Source organism: Alligator sinensis, unplaced genomic scaffold, assembly GCF_000455745.1.
Source record: "Alligator sinensis unplaced genomic scaffold, ASM45574v1 scaffold246_1, whole genome shotgun sequence".
NCBI classification, from domain to species: Eukaryota; Metazoa; Chordata; order Crocodylia; family Alligatoridae; genus Alligator; species Alligator sinensis.
The window spans coordinates 499477-521904 of record NW_005842367.1 but is presented as its reverse complement, the minus strand read 5'-3'; the positions used below and the strand labels follow the sequence as shown (position 1 = coordinate 521904).

General features: G+C 39.5%; 1 protein-coding gene across 2 annotated transcripts in view; it reads left to right on the top strand.

Annotated features, from left to right (window-relative positions):
* Window positions 1-20790, top strand: part of UBE2K (ubiquitin conjugating enzyme E2 K) — a 55874-nt gene extending 35084 nt beyond the window's left edge. For both annotated transcript variants that reach the window (XM_025210670.1, XM_025210671.1), the window contains 4 exons: window positions 5510-5592; window positions 11249-11348; window positions 14655-14783; window positions 15178-20790. In XM_025210670.1, the coding sequence (XP_025066455.1) occupies window positions 5510-5592; window positions 11249-11348; window positions 14655-14783; window positions 15178-15252 (387 nt within the window). In that variant the 3' untranslated portion in view covers window positions 15253-20790. The remainder of the gene's footprint in view (window positions 1-5509; window positions 5593-11248; window positions 11349-14654; window positions 14784-15177) is intronic.
* The last annotated feature ends 1638 nt before the right edge of the window (window positions 20791-22428 follow it).

Genomic DNA, 22428 nt, shown 5'->3' with positions numbered 1-22428 from the left:
CTTTCCCTTCAGAATACTTGCTCCTAAGTGCAGGTATTTTGAGAGCTGTGGGTATTATGCTTCTGCCAGCTCCTCTGTAAACTCTGTACTCCTACTTATTAGCCTGGCTTTCAGAGTCAGACTGACTGAGCTTCCTGAGTCCTCCTAATACAGTTCCTAATGCAGTTTGTATTTCAGTGGCTAAAGTACCCCTTTGAATTAGGGCAAAGTGTGGATCCTGGTTATTTTCTCTCTCTCATATATGGGGGGGGTTTGGCAGATTCAGGCTGGTACTTCCTAGCCCTGGTTTTATAGGTGGCTTTCTAGGGACTGAAATGAGATGGAATGAAAAAGGAAAGATCCTTGTCATAAGACACACTTATACGATGGGGAACTCCCTACTTGAGAGCACGGAGGCGGAAAGGGATCTTGGTGTCATTATTGACTCCAAGATGAACATGGGCCGACAATGCGAGGTCATGGTTGGCAGGGCTAACCGGACCTTGTCGTGCATCCACAGGTGCATCTCGAGTAGAGCCAGGGAGGTGATCCTCCCCCTCTATGCGACGCTGGTCAGGCCGCAGCTGGAGTATTGTGTCCAGTTCTGTGCGCCCCATTTCAGGAGGGATGTGGACAACATGGAGAGGGTCCAGAGGAGGGCCCCCCGCATGATCCGGGGACAACAGGGCAGACCCTACAGTGAGAGACTGCGGGACCTGAACCTATTCAGCCTCCACAAGAGAAGGCTGAGGGGGGACCTGGTGCCCGTCTATAAACTCACTAGGGGGAACCAGAAGGGTTTGGGGGAGACGCTGTTTCCCCTAGCCCCCGCTGGCATAACAAGGAGTAATGGGCACAAGTTGATGGAGAGGAGGTACAGATTGGATATCCGAAAAAACTACTTCACAGTTAGGGCGGCTAGGAGCTGGAACCAACTTCCAAGGGAGGTGGTGCTGGCCCCTACCCTGGGGATCTTTAAGAAGAGGCTGGATACCTACCTGGCTGGACTCATTTGAGTCCCGTTTTTTGTTTAGGGTTCTTTTGTTGTTCTCCCGCCCTGGCGGGGGGGCGGGCTAGAAGATCTATTAGGTCCCTTCCGACCCTAAAACTATGAAACTATGAAACTATAAGATGGCAACCTCCACTGGTGACTCCTCCAGAAACTTCTACTTCCAAAACTTTTTAAGAAGGGTTTATTGGAGCTCACTGCACTGCAACTCAACCTTACTGGTTGTTCTGGGAATGTGCTAGTTTTTGTACCTCCCCCTCCATGGCTAGGCTTTCAGTACCTTGTGCAGAATGTACTTTGTCAACCGTAATCATCCTTCATTTAGTATAAGAAATAACTTAGCCCTTACATAGCACTGGCCTTTTCCCACAGGGCCAGGGAGCTGTGCCAATCCCAGCCTAGAAGGGAGCAGAACACATGCCCTGAGTGTTTTGGTACCTGCCCAGTGCTGAAACACGTAGGGGGCATGTTTTGCTCCTGGCTTTTTCAGTGGCTCAGTGTCCACTGAAGACTGACTAGAACAGGGGTGGGCAAAATGTGGCCTGGGGGCCAGATGTGGCCTGCCAGGCCATTCTATTTGGCCTGCAGGCCCCCTAAAAATTTAGTAAATTAATATTTATCTGCCCTGGACTGTCTGTCATGTGGCCCTCGATGGCTTGCCAGAACTCAGCAAGTGGCCCTCTGCCCAAAATAATTGCCTGCCCCAGACTAGAGCCAGCCAACCTGCCCCCAAGCCCAGGTAACCCCAGTCCCAACTGCAGCACTTAAGTGCTGGGAAGTGTAGGCCCTTGCTTCGCTGCATCTGGGCTGGAATGCAGTACGGGGAGTTCACAGTGGAGAGCTCTGAGCATGCGATCCAACCCCTCCCTTCCCTAATGTGGCAACCCCCTGACCCCCTTCCCTGACCTGGCAGACCCCTGCTCAGACTGCAGCACTTTGTTCTGGGAAGCATAGCTCCCTAACAAAGGAGACGAACTCAGGATCTTCTCCGTCAAAACCTCACGGGATGGAGAGAGGCGCAGTTCTGAGCTGGAACTCCTTGGGGGTGTGGTCTCCTGAGCTGGCAGGTCAGTCTGCTGACCTGTGCCCTTGCTGAATTCTTCTGTCTCTGGGCAGAGTTGAGCTGTGTGCCCTAAGGATCCCTGGCAGCCTGGGGTCAGCACTGCAGGCTCTTTGCTTCTCTGCTTGAACTTCTATACTTGTAAGTTTTCTTTTCAGGAAAACAAATCTGGGAGAGTTCTAATAAATCTGGGGCTTCAACATGTGTACATGGCCAAGGTCATTGCAGTACGGGTTTTTCTCTATTTATGCAAGTTCTTTATATGGAAATTCGCTCTTATGTGATGAACATATTTAGATCCATAATTCATTATATGTGAGGTAAATTCACTCTTATGCGATCAGCATAGATGCCTCCCCCCTGCACTCCCCTCTGCCCAGGCAGGTAAGTTTGTGGGGGGAAGCGGAAGGGCCGTGGCCGCACTCATCCCAGGGGGATTTGGGGCACGGTGCAGCCCAGCTGCTACAGGCAGGTGGCGGCGGGCCCTAGGCGGTTGGCGCTGGCCCCTCCCAGGGCCACTGAAGCCAGGGCTGGGGTGAGTTCTGCTCTGTTCCCTCTGCTTTGCTGCCTTGTGCAGCCCTGGGAGCTGCACCTCACCCCTTCCCTAGTCCCAGCCTCTCTCCCTCACCGCCATGGGAACCTATTCCTATTTGTTACATTGTAAAGTGGGCTCACTTTATGCAAATTTGATTTATACGCCATTCTCTGGGAATTCATGCACTGCATAAATCAGGGGAAACCTGTATACACAGAGAGTAGGAAGGAAGGAAGGAAGGACAAATGGGGTACAGACATACTATCATGACCAGTAAGAGAGTGAGACCCTAAATGATTGAAATACATCATTCAAAAGCTCTTGTACCAATTTTCTATAGAATTTTGGATGAGGATTTTCGCACAGGACTTTAAAAGAATCAATTATTGTCAGGATATGTAAGGGCAAAGAGAAGAAATCATTAGTCATAACTACAAAGTGATCTCTGCCGGCCATCTCTGGAAAGGTCTTCAGTTGGATTCTTCTCAAGTAATGTTGCACTCTGTAGAAAAGAAACTTCCACAATTATGATGTAGGTTTTGAGCAAACTGTGAATAGCTGATGCAGTTTTCCTGCCTGGCAAATCCAGAAGAAGTGACAAGAACTAGATTTCAGTCTTTACATAGCTTTTACCAGTTTGAAAAGCTTTGACCCAGGAGTTGACCTGGATTTTGAAGACTCCTGGAAAGATATGTCTATCCAAGAAAGTTTTTGTTTCATGCTTGAGATAGCTGTACACGTGTGTAGCATAGAAGATAGTTGTGTACTGTCAAATGTCTTCCCTGTAATAAGCTACTTCAAATAAGGATTTATCTTGCTTTACTCATTTTATCTTGTTCATACTGCTCTGCATAGCAATGCTAGACAAAGGTACCTGCAACCTTAAATTGAGTGCTGTGATTTGCTTTGAAACTGGTGGGGGGGTTTGTTTGTTTTTTAACTCTTCAGGCCTCCTGTGGGAAAGCTGTCTAAGGCTGCCAAGGAGACTACACAAGAATACGTGGGTGCTAATGATTGAATTGGTGGACCAATCCAAAGAAGATCTTCAGCTCTTGGTAGACTTCTGCTTCTGCAAACAGTTTTAGACTAACCATCAAGTAAAGAAAAACCAGGGCTGTGTGTAAGCCACTCTTGGAAGAGAGTCCCTTCCATATCCATGAGGGGCAGTAAACTTCTAGTGATTCTTGAGTTCACTCACTTGGAAGCATCTTGAACAGTCATGCTGGGAAGATAGTCTCTTACATCCAGAAAGCTACATAGTCTTCAGCATGCTTACAGAGTGTGTCAGTATGGGTTCAAGCCCTCCAGTAAATTACAGACCTAAAAAGCTGATTTTCTTTTCGTGGTGCTGTACGAGTGGTGAGACTAACATTTTATAGAAAGTACATCTGGCAGCTGGAGAACTTTCATCAGAGATACCTTCATGCCCTTTTCTGGGTGAGGTGGTATGACTAATGACAATGTCCTGTATGTCCATTGACTGTATGTCTATGGTGGTAGTAACAAGCAATGGACTTAACACGTGGTTTGGATAGTCAGCATGCAAATGCCCAAGTGATTCCTGTATGGTGATTTAGAGCCTCAAATCAAATGACATGCCCTTGTTTAAGAAAGTGTTTTAAGGACATCCTAAAGGGGCAATTGACTGAATGCAACCTACTGCCTAATTTTTGTCCTCATAGGTATAAATAGGCAGCAATGGAGCAGCAAGGTAAGGAAAAGCACAGATAATGAAAGACTTGTCCAGCAGCCATCCAGGTTGCATGCTAAGTCGTGCTGCAACTTTGTTACAAAAGACAGTTATCACAGGTGGGCCTGCATAGTCATGTGTACAGGCACTGTGTTTGGGTTGCCTAGCCCTCACTGTGACATTGTCATGCTTGACTGTGATGGATTCCCAATGACGATGAGTTGGAGTGCAACCTGGGATGAGGGGTCAGAAGGAGATGAATGGAAATTGGTTGCTGGATCATAAAGCACCATTTTAGTTTTAAGATTTGTTAAGAATACAGTTCCCTGGCTTTTATTTTAATATACTCAGTTTTGTAAACAGAATTCAAATATCTTACTCACTTTTGCTAAATAAATTAAGTTCTTACAATTATTTCTGTGCAAAAATGAATGGTCAGTGAGAGAGATCGTTCTATTAATACAGGAAGTCGGTTGTAATCAAATATCGTTTTATACTGGTTGGAGAATATTTTGTATGGAAGGGAACAGAGATGGATGGTTATAAATGGAGTACAGATAAGGTACTAGGGAATCCTCAAAAATATTCTTGTTGTTGCTACTACAGTTTACCAGAACAAGTGGAAGGCCGCATGTAAACAAGATTCCAGGGACTCCTGGCACTTTTGTTTTTAATAAAGAGAAATTGCTGCCTGGTCATTTTAAATACCAGGGGGTGGAGGCATCCACTTCAAGGTGCTTGAAACTGCGTCTATACTTGGTCTCCGAGTTGTGTTGAAGCAGTGGCACTGCTAAGAGTTGGTTGATTAAAAGACCTGCACCACTGGGGAAAAGACCTTAAGACAGTTATTTTGTGTGATTGGGAGAGAGGGATCTCTGTGTGTGAGGAATAGTGGGGTCAGCCTGAGAAATGGATCTTTCTTTTGTGCCTCAGTCCCACAATCTTGCTTACCCTAGGTGAAATGAGGTTCTTTAACTGTCTGCCAAGACATGGGATAACAAAGCTTTATGGCATATGCTCTTGTACAGTGATTACTGAGCAGGCATGTGCTCTCGTGTTTCTTACATTCTTCTGTGTCATGATCTATTGTAAATTAGCTATTCTTTCCAACATGAATTCAGTTAACCTACTCGGATACTTCCACTTTTTTCAGAAGAAGTGTCTTCCTGTTTTTATAGTATTCTATTTTAGTATTGATTTTCATTTAAAAAAATCTTCTTTTGTTTTGTTTTCTAGGTGCGGTTTATCACCAAAATATGGCATCCTAATATTAGTTCAGTCACTGGGGCCATTTGTTTGGATATCCTGAAAGATCAATGGTAAGGGATTCCATATAGTTCTTAGTCTTAAACCTTGAATCATAGAAACATGCTGCCCTTCATATACTTGCAGTTTTATCTCATGAGCCCCAAATCTCAACAGGCTTTGAAAGCTTTTAAAAATATTTTTTATTTCATAGTTTGATTTTCATTCATAGATACTACTTATTTTGTAGTTTTCATGTCCATTTTATGCAGTTTCCCTCCTCCAATAACAAATACTAGTATGCCTACCCAGGTGGCCAATTTAGGTGTGGGTAGCACAGCAAATATTTATCTTAATTTCCCTCCTTTGCTTGCACTTTATTTGTAACACTGAGAGGTACTGCTGGGTGCCAAGTGGTGGTATATGGAATGGGAACACCAGAATATAAAAAGTAGGTGTGAGGGAATGTAGTGGAAAAGAGGGAAACAGAAGATACTGACCTCCAAACTTTATGCACTGCTTTAGCTGTGGTGGTGTTCACTGTTTGAGACAGAATATTTTCCCGTTATTTGTCCCCTCTCAGCATTCCATTTGTCAGTAAGCTCTAAAAAAGTTATCATTGCTTAAATATGTGGAATAGGCCTGCAGGTAACCCTGGCTGTAATTACTGACCTCGTATAGACTTTTTAAAAAGTAAGAATTCCTATCATGTTGTTTTCCATCTTAGTGTCTCTGATCCACAGAGGATGAGAACTTGTTACAGCTCCCAACTACAGAGCATAGCTTCCTAGTTTAAGCAGTTTAGCATGCTTTCAGCCCTTGCATACGTTGTAGCTGTCCTTTTGGTTGACGTCATGGTCCACGCCATGGACCTCCATAGCAGAACGCTTGAATTAAAGGGTCAGGTTTTGTAACTGAGCTACTCCTTTATGTGTAGGCACAGAGAATAACAACATGAGGAGGCAGTGTTTTCTAATTTCACTTCGGTGCTTCACAGCTGTTTTATAACTCAGCAACTTTACAGCTGTTTCATAATTCCACATCTTTGTTGGTAGTGGTTGCTTCTTTCTACATGAAAGTTTGGGGTCCCTGGCAAGTCTCTCTTTCAGCCTGCAATAGTAGTTTCAGTAATAGTTTCTTGGGGGAGGATTTTGGCCAAAATTTCTGCAACTGCAATTCAATTGTATCTTTTCGTTCTCCTAAATAGGCTAGAAGCCCAGCATTAATTCCTTTTTAAATTTACGTTTTCAGCCATTCATGTGTGTGTTTGTTTTTTCTTTTGGGGGGTGGGGAGGTTGTGACCTAACGAGATCTTTCAAACCTTGGGCTTGGAGAATTAATCTCTGTGCCTCGGTTTCCATCTGTAAAATGGCAAAAGAACTCCCTTCAGTCCTCTTTTAGTATGGCTTATCTGTTTACCTTGTTGGTAGGTGCTGCTTCACTAGGTGATTGTTTTGGGCTGGTTACATGGGGCTCCAGTTTTGGCTCATTTAAATGCTGCTGCATTAGTGTTCCTGGCCATCTTTTGATTTGGAAGTGCTGGGGAAGAATCTCCCAGAAAGTTTCCTTTTTATCTTTTTATTTCTATTTGCCTTTATCCCTTTCAAATGATTTGTGTGGTAGTAACCCCTCCCTCTTATAGTGTGAGACTGGCTGTGGCTTCTTGCTGAGTTAGTTAATAGTATTTTAAGCAAGTGGCAGTTGCTTAAGGGTTGTAGAAATGTGTTTTTGGTGTTCCTAGGCCCTTGCTAGCCAAGGGATAATGGGGACCTTTTGAGGTTACTGGCAGGCTGTACTGATGGGTGAATTCTGTTGTTATGGCTGCCTTATTTTTTTGAACAGCTTGTTGTAAACTTAAATGAATTCCTGTACTTAAAAAGGCAATCCACTTGGCAGTGTCAGTATGAAGCATGAATGCTATTTAAAAAAAAAAAATTAACTGCCTGTACTATTACCTTTGCAGTGGCACTTCCTGGGTATTTTTTAGCTTGGATCAAGAAATGCCAAAAATACCATGATCAAATCTGAAATAAGGACTGGGCTGATAGTATAGAAAAAAGGGACAATCTAAAAAATGCTGTCTAGATAAATAATTTTAACACCCATTTTAAAGGAAATGGATGGGTACCCTGCTCAGATTTTTTAATCACTTTGTTCTGAGACCTCCATTCAGTCCTCTTGTCAGATATTGAATAAGGGCTTTGAAGTGCAACTACTTTAGCTTCTAATGATTTTGCTAAATACCCCTGTTGTTGATGCTGTATTTAAATCTATATCAAATTCTGACACACCTCTCCGATTCCCATTGAGGGCAGAATTTGGGCCAAACATGCTACAATCTAGTTTCACATTTGTTAGTTATATTTGTGGCAAAAATTAAAATAGTAAATAGCTTTCATATTCTAACGAGCATAGTTAATATAGTGTTGCCCATGTTGACAGGAGAGTTTTACTTGCTTGGAAAGTAACTTTGTTGAATGATCTTGTAGTAAAGGTAATTGAAGTCCTTTTCAGCTATGTTTTTGAAACTGAAAGTCCTCTGCAGCTACTGATGTTCATAATCCTTGTGAATTGGTAAATCTCTCTTCCTCTTCAGCTTCGAGTGCATGCTTCAGTCACATTTATCATGTATGCACTCTGTTTAGAGGAGACTGTCAAAACTGAAGATGAGTTGGACAGGTGGTTCCTGAGAGATGAGACTGAAAATAATCGTAAACCAACTTTTGTCTGTAAAGCTGAATCAGCTCTGCCTGTAGACTTTGGATGTATAGAATTCAGGAGCCTTAAATTAAGACTGTATATGTGAGTGAACGTGTATGTGGTATTATTCACTTTGGAAACTGGAATGTCACACACAAGTTCATCAGGCTCCAACAGATGAGCAAGACCTCACACCTGAACTGTCACAAATAGTGTGGTCTAGTAGATTTTTAGCACAGGCTCTTTGAAAAGGAGTTTCTGAGCTCATCTTCTATTTTTACGGCTGTTCAACTTCTGAGCGGCCGGGGGCTGTACAGCGTGTGGGCTCCCCAGGCTTTCCCCACACTGTCCCGCTATGCCAACTCTCCTGGCCCACAGCCTGTGCAGACTTCCCGCAGGCTGCCCCTCTCCCTGCCCCACCGGGGCAAGAAGCAGAAGCTGGAGGAGGGAGGTCAAGCCTGGAGACTGGAAAGGCCAGTAAGTGGGGGAGGAAAGGGGAGCCCATGGGTCTCAAATTTAACCCCTCATGGACTGTGAGTTGGACGGCCCTGTTCTAGTTGTTATAAAGCCTCGTTTGTCTAGAGAACTCTCCTGCTCTACAGACATGAACGATGCCTCCCAAACTCCTTGTGAAGTACATTGGTATCATATCCATTTCTGTGTTTAAGGTAAAAAATGAGCAAGTTGTCCAAATCATTGACACAGCTGTGTTGAACTCGACTCCCAATTTTAAATAATGACGGTGTTTTGAGGCACCATTTTTTTTCCTCACCATTAGTTTGGGGAATATTTCCATACAGGGAAGTGAAAGAAAAGTAATCATGACACCAATTATAGGTGGTAGACCTTGTAAACTCTCTTGCGGGGGGGAAATCGCACTAAATTGAAGTAAAGACTTCGGAGGTTTTTATAGCATATACAGTGGCTGCATTTGTTCTAAAATAATTATAAGCTCCAGCATGATTGTCACAGGTCATGTCACAAACCAATAACTAATTGGTTACTAATTGGTAACTAATTATTTGTCATCAATACCTATCCTAATCTGTTCAGTTTGAAATCTAGACTCAATAGGATTCACATCTTTTTTTTATGATTTTACAGACTTTTTCTGCAAATTGTGGAATGAAGGGAAAGTAGAATAGGGGCACTTAAAGTTGAAAACATTTCCTTGAGTATTTTCATGGCCTGTTGCTCAGTTTTAGATGATTGTGGTCTGAAAACAATAATTCAAATAATATTACAATTTGATTAAGTTTACTGTGTAGTTATGTCATAATCAAGAAGATGCTTTAGTAACAAAATGTTCATTATAAACCTGATTCTTTTTGATCTTAGTTAATTCCTATCTCCATTTAGAATTTTTCTTGAAATTACATCAGAAATGTTAAATACAGAATTTTTCTACAAGAAACTTGATCTGAAACATCTGCTCAGGTATTTGAGGAATGAGATTTTTCAGGAAACAGGTTTAAACTAAACACGCCTAGTTTAGTTGCATCTCAGAATCAATAACGATTTTTTCAGCAGTTTGAGTTTTCTGCAAGTTTAGCTTTAGGGAATTTTAAGAAAGCTACAAATGCATCCGTAAAGTGCTATCAGGGAGATAAAATTATACTAATTAAAATCACTGCAATCTCACTTGTATTTTGGTAGAGAACGCTAGTTTCATCGGGATGTTCACAGTTGGTTATTTTATTTGAAAAAGCTTAAATTTCCAGGAAAATTCATTGATAACTTATAAATACTTCTGAGAAACTGACTTACTGGGATGATTAGCATAAAAGCTTCAACCATATGAAGATCTGAAAGTGCACAAAGGTTGCACAAGCAGCTTCACTGACATTTTATCAGCCCTTGTCCATCTGTTCACCAGCATGTCAAACCACAACATCTTGTCCAGGTTGGAAAAGCAGATAGCGTACTGAACTTTTCTATTGAAAACAGAAGAGGAAATTGTAAACTGTTCCCAATCCATCATATCTGAGCCACCTACCCACACTTTTCTCCATCCACACTGATGGTCAGAATTGCCAAATTTCCTTTCTTTCTATCTCCATATATCCTCCTGAATGCTTGTTAGATGGTATAATTTATTTAACAGCAAAAATTACTCTGTGCTTGTTTTCCACAGCATTTTCCTTCCTTACTGATATCTCAAACATTGTGTTCTGAGGTCTTTCCCTGCACCGCCTTCTGATAGTATATAAACATAGGAAAATATTTGCATGTATTGCATATTGGACCATGTCTTTGTTGTCCTTTCTTTCCTCATTGTGTTCCACACATGATGTGGGAGCACTACAGCCCCTGGGTAAAGGGTCTGATTCGTCTTCCCGTAACAGCTCAGGCTTCTAGGTTTTTTTTTCTTTGAAAAAATTGTGATTATACCTTTCAATCAGAGTTGAGCTACATTGAAAATTAACATAACAAATTTACAATTAAAATTAGGAAAAATAGTGTTAATAAATGCCCCCTCAAACTCGGTCATAAACACTTTTGTGACAGAAAAATGTTCATACTTGTAAATATGTATAATATTTATCCATGTTACACAAAATTAAAAAAAAATCAGTTGCTGTTCCTGCTAGTGCCTATATTATTTTAGCTATTTTATTACAAGGACAGAAAGCCAGCAGAGGGAGCACGTATTGACTAATCAATCCAGTTCTCAGTGCTTTCCTAACAAAACGGGGGTGATGCTAATGGCAAGGAAGCAAGCTGTAGTTGGCCTTTGTTTCATCAGAAGCCAAATCTGTCTTTTACAGAATGAAAAAGGACAAATTGGCAGACCAAGAAATTTGTTTGAAGTTACTTATGAGATATGGGTAATGAAGAGGAAGCGTGTTTAAAATATTAAGAACCCCACTACTTTTTGGAATTCATTTCTTGCTATAGCCTGAAGCACTTCCAAGTTACACACACTTCTGATGCTTGTGGGTCTTTGGATTTTTTTTCACTTTGTGTGGTATTAATAGAGCATACAACAAAGGAGATCTTGGTAATGCCATTTTCAAACTTGAATTTTAGGGCAGCAGCAATGACTCTAAGAACAGTGTTGTTATCACTGCAAGCATTGTTGGCAGCTGCAGAACCAGATGACCCACAAGATGCAGTAGTGGCAAACCAGGTAAGAAATTTAAAGTAATTTCTAGAACTAAATGTTTAATTCTTCTAAAGGGTTCCCTGCTAATTCAGATTAACCTTTTTTTTTATTTTTAGTTAGCTAAAAAGCTTCATGGAATTTATTAGTTTAATTAAAAAAAAAACAAAAAAAAAATCCAAATGAGTGTTTCACTGCAGTGTTTACAACTGGGAAATACAGGATTGAGAACCTGAAAATGGATACTGGTTATGAAATCAACCTTTGTTTTTGTTTGATTTTTTTTTTTCATTATCTTGTTTAGACAAAATGCAATGAAAAAACAGGATAGTGAAGTTAACAAGTGTTTACATTTTTTTTGTGCACCTAATAATCTAATTAAAGTAAAGACATGCATCTAAAATTGCTTCTAACTTTTTATGATGCTGCCTTGAGCTGGCTGCCAGCACGCAACTTGTCTTTCAATATGAATAGGCCAGATCAGCAAATATACCTGTTGATAATCAGCCAGGCATTAAGAAAGCAATTACTTTTGGTCATTCTTTACCTTTCTTGCAAGTAATTGAACTGAGTGAAGTGTTCTGTACAGTTGATGCTTACAGACTCTCAAATTAACTGCACTGTTTACCAGCTTAATTGGTGGTAATGGAATTCTAGTTGACTGCAAAAGTAGCAGGCCTGGATGCATATATGTACGGTAGCATTAACTTTAAAAAAAATAGATTATTTTAATTTTTTTGCATCTTGTATGACTGGTTATACTAGAACTCACATTTTTCTGTGTTTTGTTGAAAGCCAGGGAAAATCAATTCATAAGTGAATAATTTGATTTGATTTTTTTTTTTTAAACTAAATTCCAAAATGCATGCTTTTTGTATGTTAAGGAAGGAAAAAAGGGAAAAGTGTCTGAGAGTGTAATAGTGGAAAAAGGTATTTTGTGGTAATGTTGAGGAAAATATAAAATCTGAGTGCTTTCAGCATCCAATAGACTCATACATCTCTCCTTGTATTTGAACATTTTCTCTCTTGTATTTAAATATTTTTCTGGATGCAATTATAACCTTTGATATTCTGGACAGGAAACGAGCATGTCAGCACCCTATATTTGGACCTGTTTAGCTAGTATGTTTTGGAACTTCTGTTCTGGTTCCCAGCTGTGTCAAATATCCAGGAAAGGCAGCTTGAGCTCAGTAATGAGGTCATGTCTTAACACTTCACCAGCTGGGGAGGGGGCAGTTCTGGAAACTACTGAAAAGCCCCAGCGTTTAGCAGCAGCGCTAGACATCAGTAAAGCTGTGGCCAGAATCCTGGAATTCCCTGGTATTACCATGTTCTTAGGCTTGCCGTGGATGATTTCACTGAAACGGTTTGTCAGACTGAGTTGCTCTGTGTATAATGAACTGTTGCAAGGGCAAATGAGGCCACCAGGCCTTTTGTACAAGTGAGGTCTCTGAACTAGTTTCCTTGCTTCAGTATACCTAGATTTTTTTGCAGTCACTGTCTTTTTGTTAAAGTAAATCCTATGTTACTCCAAGAATAGCTGAAATACAGCTTCCTTTCCTAGTTAGTAGGGTGAGATTTTTATATCACAATTTTAACAGTCTGATGGCAATATTGTGCCTCAAGATTGCTCCTTGGAAAATCTGAGAGAATAGTGTCCTCTGCCCCTTCCTACTGGGTTTTGTATTTGGGCTGTGGCAGATTGGTAAGATCTATTATAAGGAGGATTCAGTTTCTCCCATTCCCTGCAAAGATCTGTAAGAAGGATGTTTTGCATAAATATGGAGATTGACCTCTGGTTACAACAGTTAGTGCTTAGTATTTAAAAAAAAAAATAGCCTGGAAAACAATTTTAAATATATATGACCCAGTCCCATTCTTATTGAAGTGAATAGAAAACGAGTGAATTAGGAGTCAGTTTCTTATGTGCTTTTCTGAATAAATATTTTTGAGGAATGTAATTATCCCTCCAACTGGTTAAATGGACTTTTTTTTTATAAATTTACATGAATTAGCAAGCATGAAAATGAATTTAAGTACTAGTTTCATGGAAAAACGGGGGGGCTTCTAGCTATAACCTGTAGAAAACATGGGGTTTAAAAGTTAAGAACTGGCGAAAATCAAGTCTAGTTCTCAGCTGAGCTTTTTTTTTTACATAGGATAGCAGTGAAGTCTCCAGATACAGAGAGGAAAGAAAAGGCTTTCTCCAAGATTTTCTTTCATTTGATCAGAAAGTAGATACTTTAGCTATACAAAAGCTTGCATGTATTCCTAAAATGCTAAAAATAAAAAAAAAGAATACCGCTCTTTAATGCAATACAGTGGTCTGTTGTAACTTCCCTATGCTTCATTGTAATTGTTTTACATTTTTTGGAAAGTTTTGTTACCTATTAGGATACATATATATATATATATATATAAAAATAAAAATAATAAATACAGTTGTTAGCTCCTTCAGGTAGGAGTAGACTTTGGGGCATGAGGTGTTCAGTGCTGCCACACTGGGGTCCTGGACCATGACTGGATTACTGTACAGTAGCACAGTACAAGTGATGACACACACATTCCCAAATACATCTGAATTTCTTGATTAATGATGATGTGCAGGCTCGTGTTTTTGTTTTGTTTTTCCTTGTGTAATAAACTTATTTGGAATGATGATCTACCATATTTCAGTGTCCTTTGGGACATGTTTCAGATCTGTACCTCTATTTAGACAATATAATTTCTCAGCAGTGTCGCACTGGTCAAATGCTAACTGGTCATGCAATTAAAGATGAGTAGCTTTTTAACTTAAAATGATATATGATCACTTAATTGTAAAAATGTAAATATCCCATTTTAAAAACTGAAATTAAATATAAAAATTACTAAAACAAGAACTGTCATCTTGTCTAAAAAGGTAATTTGTGACAGTTGAAGCACTCGTCAGCTTTTGAGTGCCTGACACAGGCTGGGAACTTTCACTGTTGTCTTTTGAAGGTAAGTTCTGTTGTTTATTAGAAAAATTGTATATGGTAAGACTGGTGTAAAATACTGTGTACATCTTCTACACAATTTTTTTTCTAGTAAATAAGTTACCATAAAATAGTGGCAGGTGGACTTCTGTCTCTAAGTACTTTCTTTGTCACAAATGATACCAACATAATTAGTCCTCAGGAGGAAGTTTGTTTCATTTTGGAAATCCATATTCTAAGGTGCAGAGTGCAGGTTTGCAGGTGCTGTATGTACAAGGCATTATGAATTGGACTCTGCCATAATCAGTATGCTTTTGAGTTATATCTTGCTGATAGTCATATGGATTCACTTTTTTTCCTTTCTCTTTTTGCACAGTACAAACAAAACCCAGAAATGTTTAAACAGACAGCTCGGCTTTGGGCACATGTGTATGCTGGAGCACCAGTTTCTAGTCCAGAGTACACCAAAAAGATAGAAAACCTTTGTGCTATGGGCTTTGATAGGGTAAGTATGCGTAACTCAATTAAAAAACCTTAAAAAACCTTTAAAAAAAAATTGGAGCAGAGCAAGTACACAGATAGGTACTAGCTAATTTACTATAAAATCTTTGTACTTGTGTTTATATATGCTAGTGATTTATAGATCTGAACACCTTTCCTGATTGCTTTTTTTAAGAGGTAATATCTTATGAACTAGCTGAATCAGTCATTTTCTAATTTTATTAGATTTTTTTCCTAAGCTTTCACAGATTCTACAGTTCTACAGATCGTCAGTTTAAGACATTGTAAGATTTTGTAATTTAGAAAATATCAGCCAGGCTAATGTGTGAAGTGTCTGACTTTCGCTGCTGCTGCTGAACAGCCTGAACATTTTGTGCCCCTTTGCTTTCTCTTCACAGAATGCAGTAATAGTGGCCTTGTCTTCAAAATCATGGGATGTAGAGACTGCAACAGAATTGCTTCTGAGTAACTGAGCCATGTAGAGAGAGCTGCTTCCATAGTCCAGCTTGCCCCTTCTTGAGGAGCATTCACCATCTGTTATTTTTAGGATTCTATAGAGATTCTCTTTTAAAACTGGCACTCTTGCCTGATGATGCTATCTAGGCACTATTGGAGACTGAAAACTGCTATGTAAATAAAGCTAATTAAACGTCAGTGTAAATTTAAAAAGGGGAAATACTTTAATTTTTTTCTTACTAAATATTGTAAAAATTCCTTGAGCTCAGCTAAAACAGTGGTGGACAAACATGCCTACTTTAGTGTTTAGCAGTGTGACCAAGACTAGCAGGAACTTGCTTCAGGATTTTGATTTAATAATTCAGCTAACATTAAGTGTCATAGTCATCAAAATTGTTGGTGTCACTCATCACAGCTATCTTACTGTTTTTAACATGGATCCTATGTACCTGTGGATTTACCTATATTTGCATGCTTGTACTTTACTAGACATTTTAGAGGGGGTAGCTGAAGAGAGCACCATTTAAGTACTTGAGTGTTCTTGTAACTTACCTGAAAGATTTTCAAGACTTTTCTAAAGTTCAAAAATGGTGACCTGTTCAGAGCCTTTTTCTTTCCAGTGAAGTGACTGGGAAACCTGCTGATCTTCCCTCCTCCTCCCCTTTAACATGCAGCTAAACTGTCTCCGCCGACTCCATAATCTGTGGGTAGGTGTGCCATTGACAGTAACCTAGTTTTCACTTCAAGTGGTATCTTTTGAATAACCAGTAAAATGTTCAACGATCATACTTTTCTACACAATCACATAAAAGTTTGGTATGTTTGGACATAGCACAAAAATGTGTAGCTGCTTTTTTCATTTTGAAATAGAAGTCAAAGCTCCTTCAATAAATTCTGGGTAGTATGAATTCATGGGATTTGAAGGAAGAAAAACTGATTCTCCAATGTATTGAGAACTTTTTTTTTTCTTTAAGTACTTGCTATGATGCAATCAACTGTTTTTGTAACAGTTTTCTAGCTTTATTTTGGGCTTCAATGTAAGGATTGCTTACCAGGTAATTTAAAAATCATTCTTGCTTGCATTTTTACCTAGTTGATACCTGGAGGCTGTGTTTGGTGTTTTTACTGTACATACTTCAAATGCACATAGAAGTAGAAGCGTGTTCTCAATTTCTTTCTTTTGGATTGATGTTTCTGATAAATAAGAGCTGAAATCTTTCCTTCGCTTGTACATACAGTCAGCCATTCTATTCGTATTAAAATGACATTTCATCCTGAGTGCAAAAGCTTGAAAATTATTAGTTTTGCAGTTTCAAATGCTAGTACCTCCATCTGAAGAAAGTTGTAATGTTTTTATGAATATGGTTACTTGCTTTTTGAAAATACATCTGACCTGAAACTTTCAACTAAAATACTTAGAAAAGAAACTTAGGGTAGAGGCTGAGGATTGTGGATGATAGGTACTGTAAAAGTCATCTTTTCCATTACTATATTTCTTTACCTAAACAATAGATCAGTTTGAGAGGAAAATGTACAAATGCAAGTTTTTTTCCTTGAACTATAAAGTATAAGTTGAAATAGTTTCACACTTTATAGATGACTTGGTTTGTCAGTGATACTGGAAACAGTAAGGAACATTATTAAATATCTCAAATATCTGGAGCAAAGTAGTAAGGGGAACAGAACCAGAACATAAAAATGGAAAAGAGTTAACTAATGCCTAATTCAGGATGCTCCCTGCAGCATTTTGAGGTGTCCATACTTTAAAAACAAAGTTTTGTAGGACACGGACAATAATACTTTAACTCATATCAGTGCAATACTAAATGCAGTTGCTTAGTCTTTCTGTACTGCTTTCTAAGGTTTATTCAGTGATCGTATTTCTTGGGTTTTTCTGCAGTAGTGTAATTCATTTTCAAAGATGCCAAAGGAAACAAGATTATTTTTGTCTTTCCTTTATATTATTTATTTTTTTTAAACAAAAAGCTGCTACTGCTCAACTGGTTTGTTAGGTAATAACCAGGGATAGTAGAAAATGGTGGCAACTCTGCCATTTGTGCTAAAATCTTGAGTTACTATCTTCTCTGTTATACAGTCCGATAAAAGTTTTATTACATCTACACTTTTCTTACCCTGGTGGTAACTGTAAATGTGGCTGTCTATTCTTTCCCTTGTTCTTCACTGCTATTTATCAAAGGAAAGAAATTGGAATTCATTTTAAAGGGACATGAACTCTTACTATAGGCTTCTGGGGTCTGCTATTTGATGACAGGATGAGTCCACTGGGGACATCTATAGGTACCAATCAAAAGAGAACCAACATAAAGATTTCATTTTATATAAGGGAATGGGATAAGGAAGACAGTTGGAGGGAAAAGGAGAGAATGGGTTTTGTTTTGTTTATTGCAATCGCCAATTACAAATTTTTCTAATGTGGAGTTTATTTCCCTTGCCCAGCTCCTTGTAGTCTTTGCACTGCAGAACCATCTTCCCTTTCCCATTGTGTTCAAATGCAGATTTGTACAACTCTCACGTGCCCTTTGTCCCCCTTACCCTGCGCTTGGGAACAGGGGTGGGGTATTTTGGTGCTCACTGAGATGCTGGCAAGAGGGCAGTTTCTCAAGACCTAGGCTGAGGAGAAGCAATGACACAATTATTAGGCAGACATTCACAATTTGAGGTCCCTTTGAATTTGATAGTTGACTCCTTTATAAGGAATGTTTTTCTACTCTTGGTAATTATCAGAGTTGAATATAAGGGTAATAATTTACCAGATTAGTTTAACTGCAGCTGGGGCTGAGCCCTAGGAATCTTAATGTTCCATTGTTTATCGTAGCAACTTTATGAAGCCCAAATTGTAGTTCAGTTTTCTGTGTGATCTGATTAGACAGCGCTATATTCAGGGCCCCGTGCATTCATGGATGTAGAATTGTCCTGTAGGCCACTCCCTGTTTCAGGCTGTGCATTTACAACATGCATTTAATGCATCATTCTGCATACAAATACTTCCCAGTTGATAAACAGGTGCCCTATCCTAATCCATCTGGAAGATTGAAACAATAATTTAATATCCACTGTTATCTCAATAGCGTGTTTAACATTGAAACCAAATGACTGCTGGACTGTCAACTAAATTTCACTGCTGAATTTCTTAATAAACATCCAGCTACTCTGCTGTATTCCTTGTTGGTGGATGTTATTGCTGGGAAACAAGGTACTCACTCCAGTCTCTTTTGACTCCTTGCAAATTTAAAGTGGCTTCTGGCTTTGTTCAGAGGCAGGGAGAAAAGAAGACATCCTTCTCATTGCCAAAGCCTCACCTACACAGGTGCCAAAATTCCCAGTCATGCCTCTGACCAGCTGCCAAACTTGAAACTTCTTGCTACAGCTTTGGAAAAGAAGTGGTATTCTCAATATGACCAAGTGATGGATGCATTTGGGGAGAATGAGCACTTACGGAGAGCGCAATGTGGATTGACTATAAAAATGCTGCTGTTCATTCTCTGCATGTAAGTTTCCAGGTTTTTAATTTTACCTGAACTTGCCACAACTCTCCGGTTTGCAGCAACAGGGGCCTTGCAGTGGAATTGACTCTGCTTTGCCACAGAGTACATGGGGCCTTGACTATAATCAGTCAGGTAGTATTTATTTGAAGAATTAGGTATTAATTGTGTTGAATATAAGTCAGTTTTTTCTTCTAATTATATTTAACTTTTTTAAGTAAGTTAGCATTGGAACTCTGGCATGTGGAATGTAGGGGAAAAAGAAACTCCTCTTGAAGGCTAGATTGACATGCATGATATGGATAATGGAAACATTTAAACTATGCAAAATTAAACTCAACAGCTGTGCATCAGGCCTAGCATTTATGAGTATAAATCACTCCTTGATTTTTGGGAGCTGGGGCTGACCTGAAAGGATTTAAAGTCAGAGTTCCTGTTTACTGTGATAGTTGTATACAATTCATGCAGTGTTCAGTTTTCAGAGCCAAGGGAAATGTAATTGTATGCAGGACCATTGCATGTTTCAGATGGAGCAAAAGAGGCTGGTTTATATATGGAGACATGCCCAAGTGGGGAAGTGATCAATATTTTAACGGTGGAAGTTAAATTTCCTTAACAGCTCTTTGGGGAAGACGCACAATGGAATCTCATATGCTCTGTTGCTGTATTTTGAGTGCTGAGGCGGGGATAGTGGGCTGGGAGTAGATGTGAGGCATCTTGCTGAATGCAGCCATTGGTCCAGTAAAATCTGGCGTTTTGTTTTGTAGAACTTGAGCAATTGGCTAAGCAAGAGACACTTAAGAATTCTCATTTCTCCATACTGCTTAGGGCACCACAATACTAATGTGTACAAAAAAGCTTTTCTGGGAAGACCAGGTAGATGTTTTCACTGTTCATAGCCTTATTTTCCAGGCTGCAAAAATTGTTTACTATTTTAGTTTTCAGGTTGACTGACCTATAATAAACAAATTGCAGTAAAACGTATAGCTTGCTCTTCCCATCTTTACTGATAATAGCTTCATCAGCTGATTCGCCATTAGACATGCAAGATCAACTGTCCTTAATACATTCTGCTTCCCACTTAGTTATTTCAGCTGTAATGCTCTTTAGTTAAGCTCAGCAACTCTACTTTTTCAGACTTGTTCCCACTGGAGAAATTGTTGCAAATCATTTGCACTGTACTGTGATGTTCCCTTTCTGCTTACTGTTACCTGCTTTGTAGGCATAAAAATAGCTAGCCAGTTGCTTATGAAGCTGAGCCATTCATTGAAAATGTAAGTAACATACATGACTCAACAGATGAGGAAATGTACTACAAAAATGCTGTATTTGTCCATTTTACAATTTGTGACAATTGCTGGTGCTTTGTTGTGGCGTCTGAAGGAGGCTGTCATCATAAGAATGCTGATTTCAACTGCTGAAGAACCCTGCTTTTTCCATCCCAAATTTTGACTTTTTACAAGTTGGTAATAAAGGATACTGTAGGAGGTTCATTACTGAGCATCTAACTTCCTGTGAAGGATGAGTGGGTGGGGCTGGAATGCAGCATCAGTGTTTTTTGTCTTGAAAATAAAGACGACACAACACTTTTGTACACAAATGATTTTTTAAATAAATACACATTTTAAAAGATGTTGATTTTCACTGGGAATGCTTAACAATAAATGCATGTTTCCCTGAAACAGTTTTCATTTTATTTCTGGTAACATCTTCCTCAGAGACAGACTGGAAGGTAGTGTGCAGTGTGAAAAGAGGAAAATGATGTTCAGGTAATTTTGTTGAGCTGCATCGCAGAAATGCAACTGAGCTAGATTTGAGTCAGTTAGGTCAGTGAAATCCAGGTCAAAAGAAAGTGTGCTACTGCAGCAGGGAGGACTTGATGTGATTGAGTCTGAAATACTGTAACTATATCAAAGTGTTAGGCTTTTCTGTAAGAATCACAACAAAAGATGAATCTGGTGTACAGTTTAAGCTATAATCAATTCTCTTCTGGAGGAATGACAAGCTGTCTACTTCCCAGGACCAAGTATTTAAAAAAAAAAAAAAAAAAAAGCAATTGCTTCAACCTTCTACTGAATACAAGGATCTGATAGAGTTTAATGTTATGGTATATGGTTAATTTGTACAGCAAAATTGCAAATACCCTGTTAAAGTAAGTCTCATATAAGAGTTCATCTACAGTGATATGAAAATGGAGCAAACCAGCCATGCAATCATAAAGCAATGAAGTCAACATTTTCCCCTTGAGTTTTCTGGTATCCAGTATATGAGAGGTAATCTATGAGAGTTGTATGTTGCAACTGGTTCTTTTCTCAGTTGTGTGTTCTTTTATTTAAACATGTACAATATATGTCTGGAATGGATATGGTCATGTGACACTTACAAAATAGTGCAAAGCTTTGAGACTATACTGCTCATTTGGTAAAACAATATTGCTAGGATCCAACTTTTGATATGTACTGTAGCTGTCTGAGCAGTAGGCTAAAACTAATGAAAAGAGAGCATGTTCTTATAGCGTCCAATAATATCATTCATGTATTGAACAAACATCAGATTGGAAGTGGATGTTGAGTTTATCTCTTGCTAACTGTGTGGCAGTTCACTTTTTCTGCTGAGGTAAAGTGTGCGCGCACACGCAACAGTGAGTTGTTAACCTATCTGCTGTCTTTTATTCAAAGCTGTACTCCCAGAGATGTAATATTTTGCAGAATGTAACTTTCAGAAGCTACCTTTTAAAATGACCAATGTACCCAAATCCAGGGGCTTAAACTAATAAAAAATTAGGTTTTTGAGTATAGACCAGTAGGTATACTTGCAGTGTCAAAGAAGGTTGTGCTGCTTTGTTTGCTTAAATTGTCAGTTTCTGTTTAAATATTTGGATTGAGTGGATGGATTTTGGGTCAAGCCTACTGCCATGAAGCAGGACCTTGGTGCTATTAACTTCCAGAGCAGCTGAAATAAGGTGCAGCTTCATGTCCTCTTTGGTGTCTAGGAACTGAGGAGAGTGTTCAGCAATGTAAGGTTTTGGAGTGCCCAGATCCCCACCCAAGGGTAACTGCCAGTCTACAGTCATTGCTGTCAATCAAAATCTATCAAATGCTCTTGGGCAATGTACTATCATATGCTGGTTCTATAAAATGGGTAAGGCAAGAAGAGAGATGTAGGGAGGCATGGACTATCCCCCCATTGTTGCCAACTGCACAGATCAAAGGTTGCTTTGCCATCTCCTGGAGTACAACACTGTAGGAATGAAACACTAGAAGGGTAAGACCAAGCTGCACTGCAGAGAACCAAGCTCCATGGCAGCATAGCTAGAAACAGTCGGCTCTATCCTGCACCACCAACAGAAGGATGGTTGGAGTTCAGTGTGGTTAGAGATCTCTGCTCTTGGACCAGGAAACAGCATCTGAAATTTTAAGGGAGAAAGAGGCAATGATCTTAGATTTGGGCTTTGGTCAGCATTAAGGACCATTTAAAAGTTCTGCATAGAACGTAACCCTGGCTCAAATAATTACAAGCTGATAAGTGAAGGCAACTGAGATCAGAGACCTGAATGTGGAGGAGACCTGGAGCCTATTAAAGGTACTGTCAAGGATTTCTTGGGGTGACTTATTGGACCAATAGTATAGTTGGGATAGAGGTAGACACAGTATAGTTAGAAATTTACTTGCAGTACCAGGGGGAAAAAAC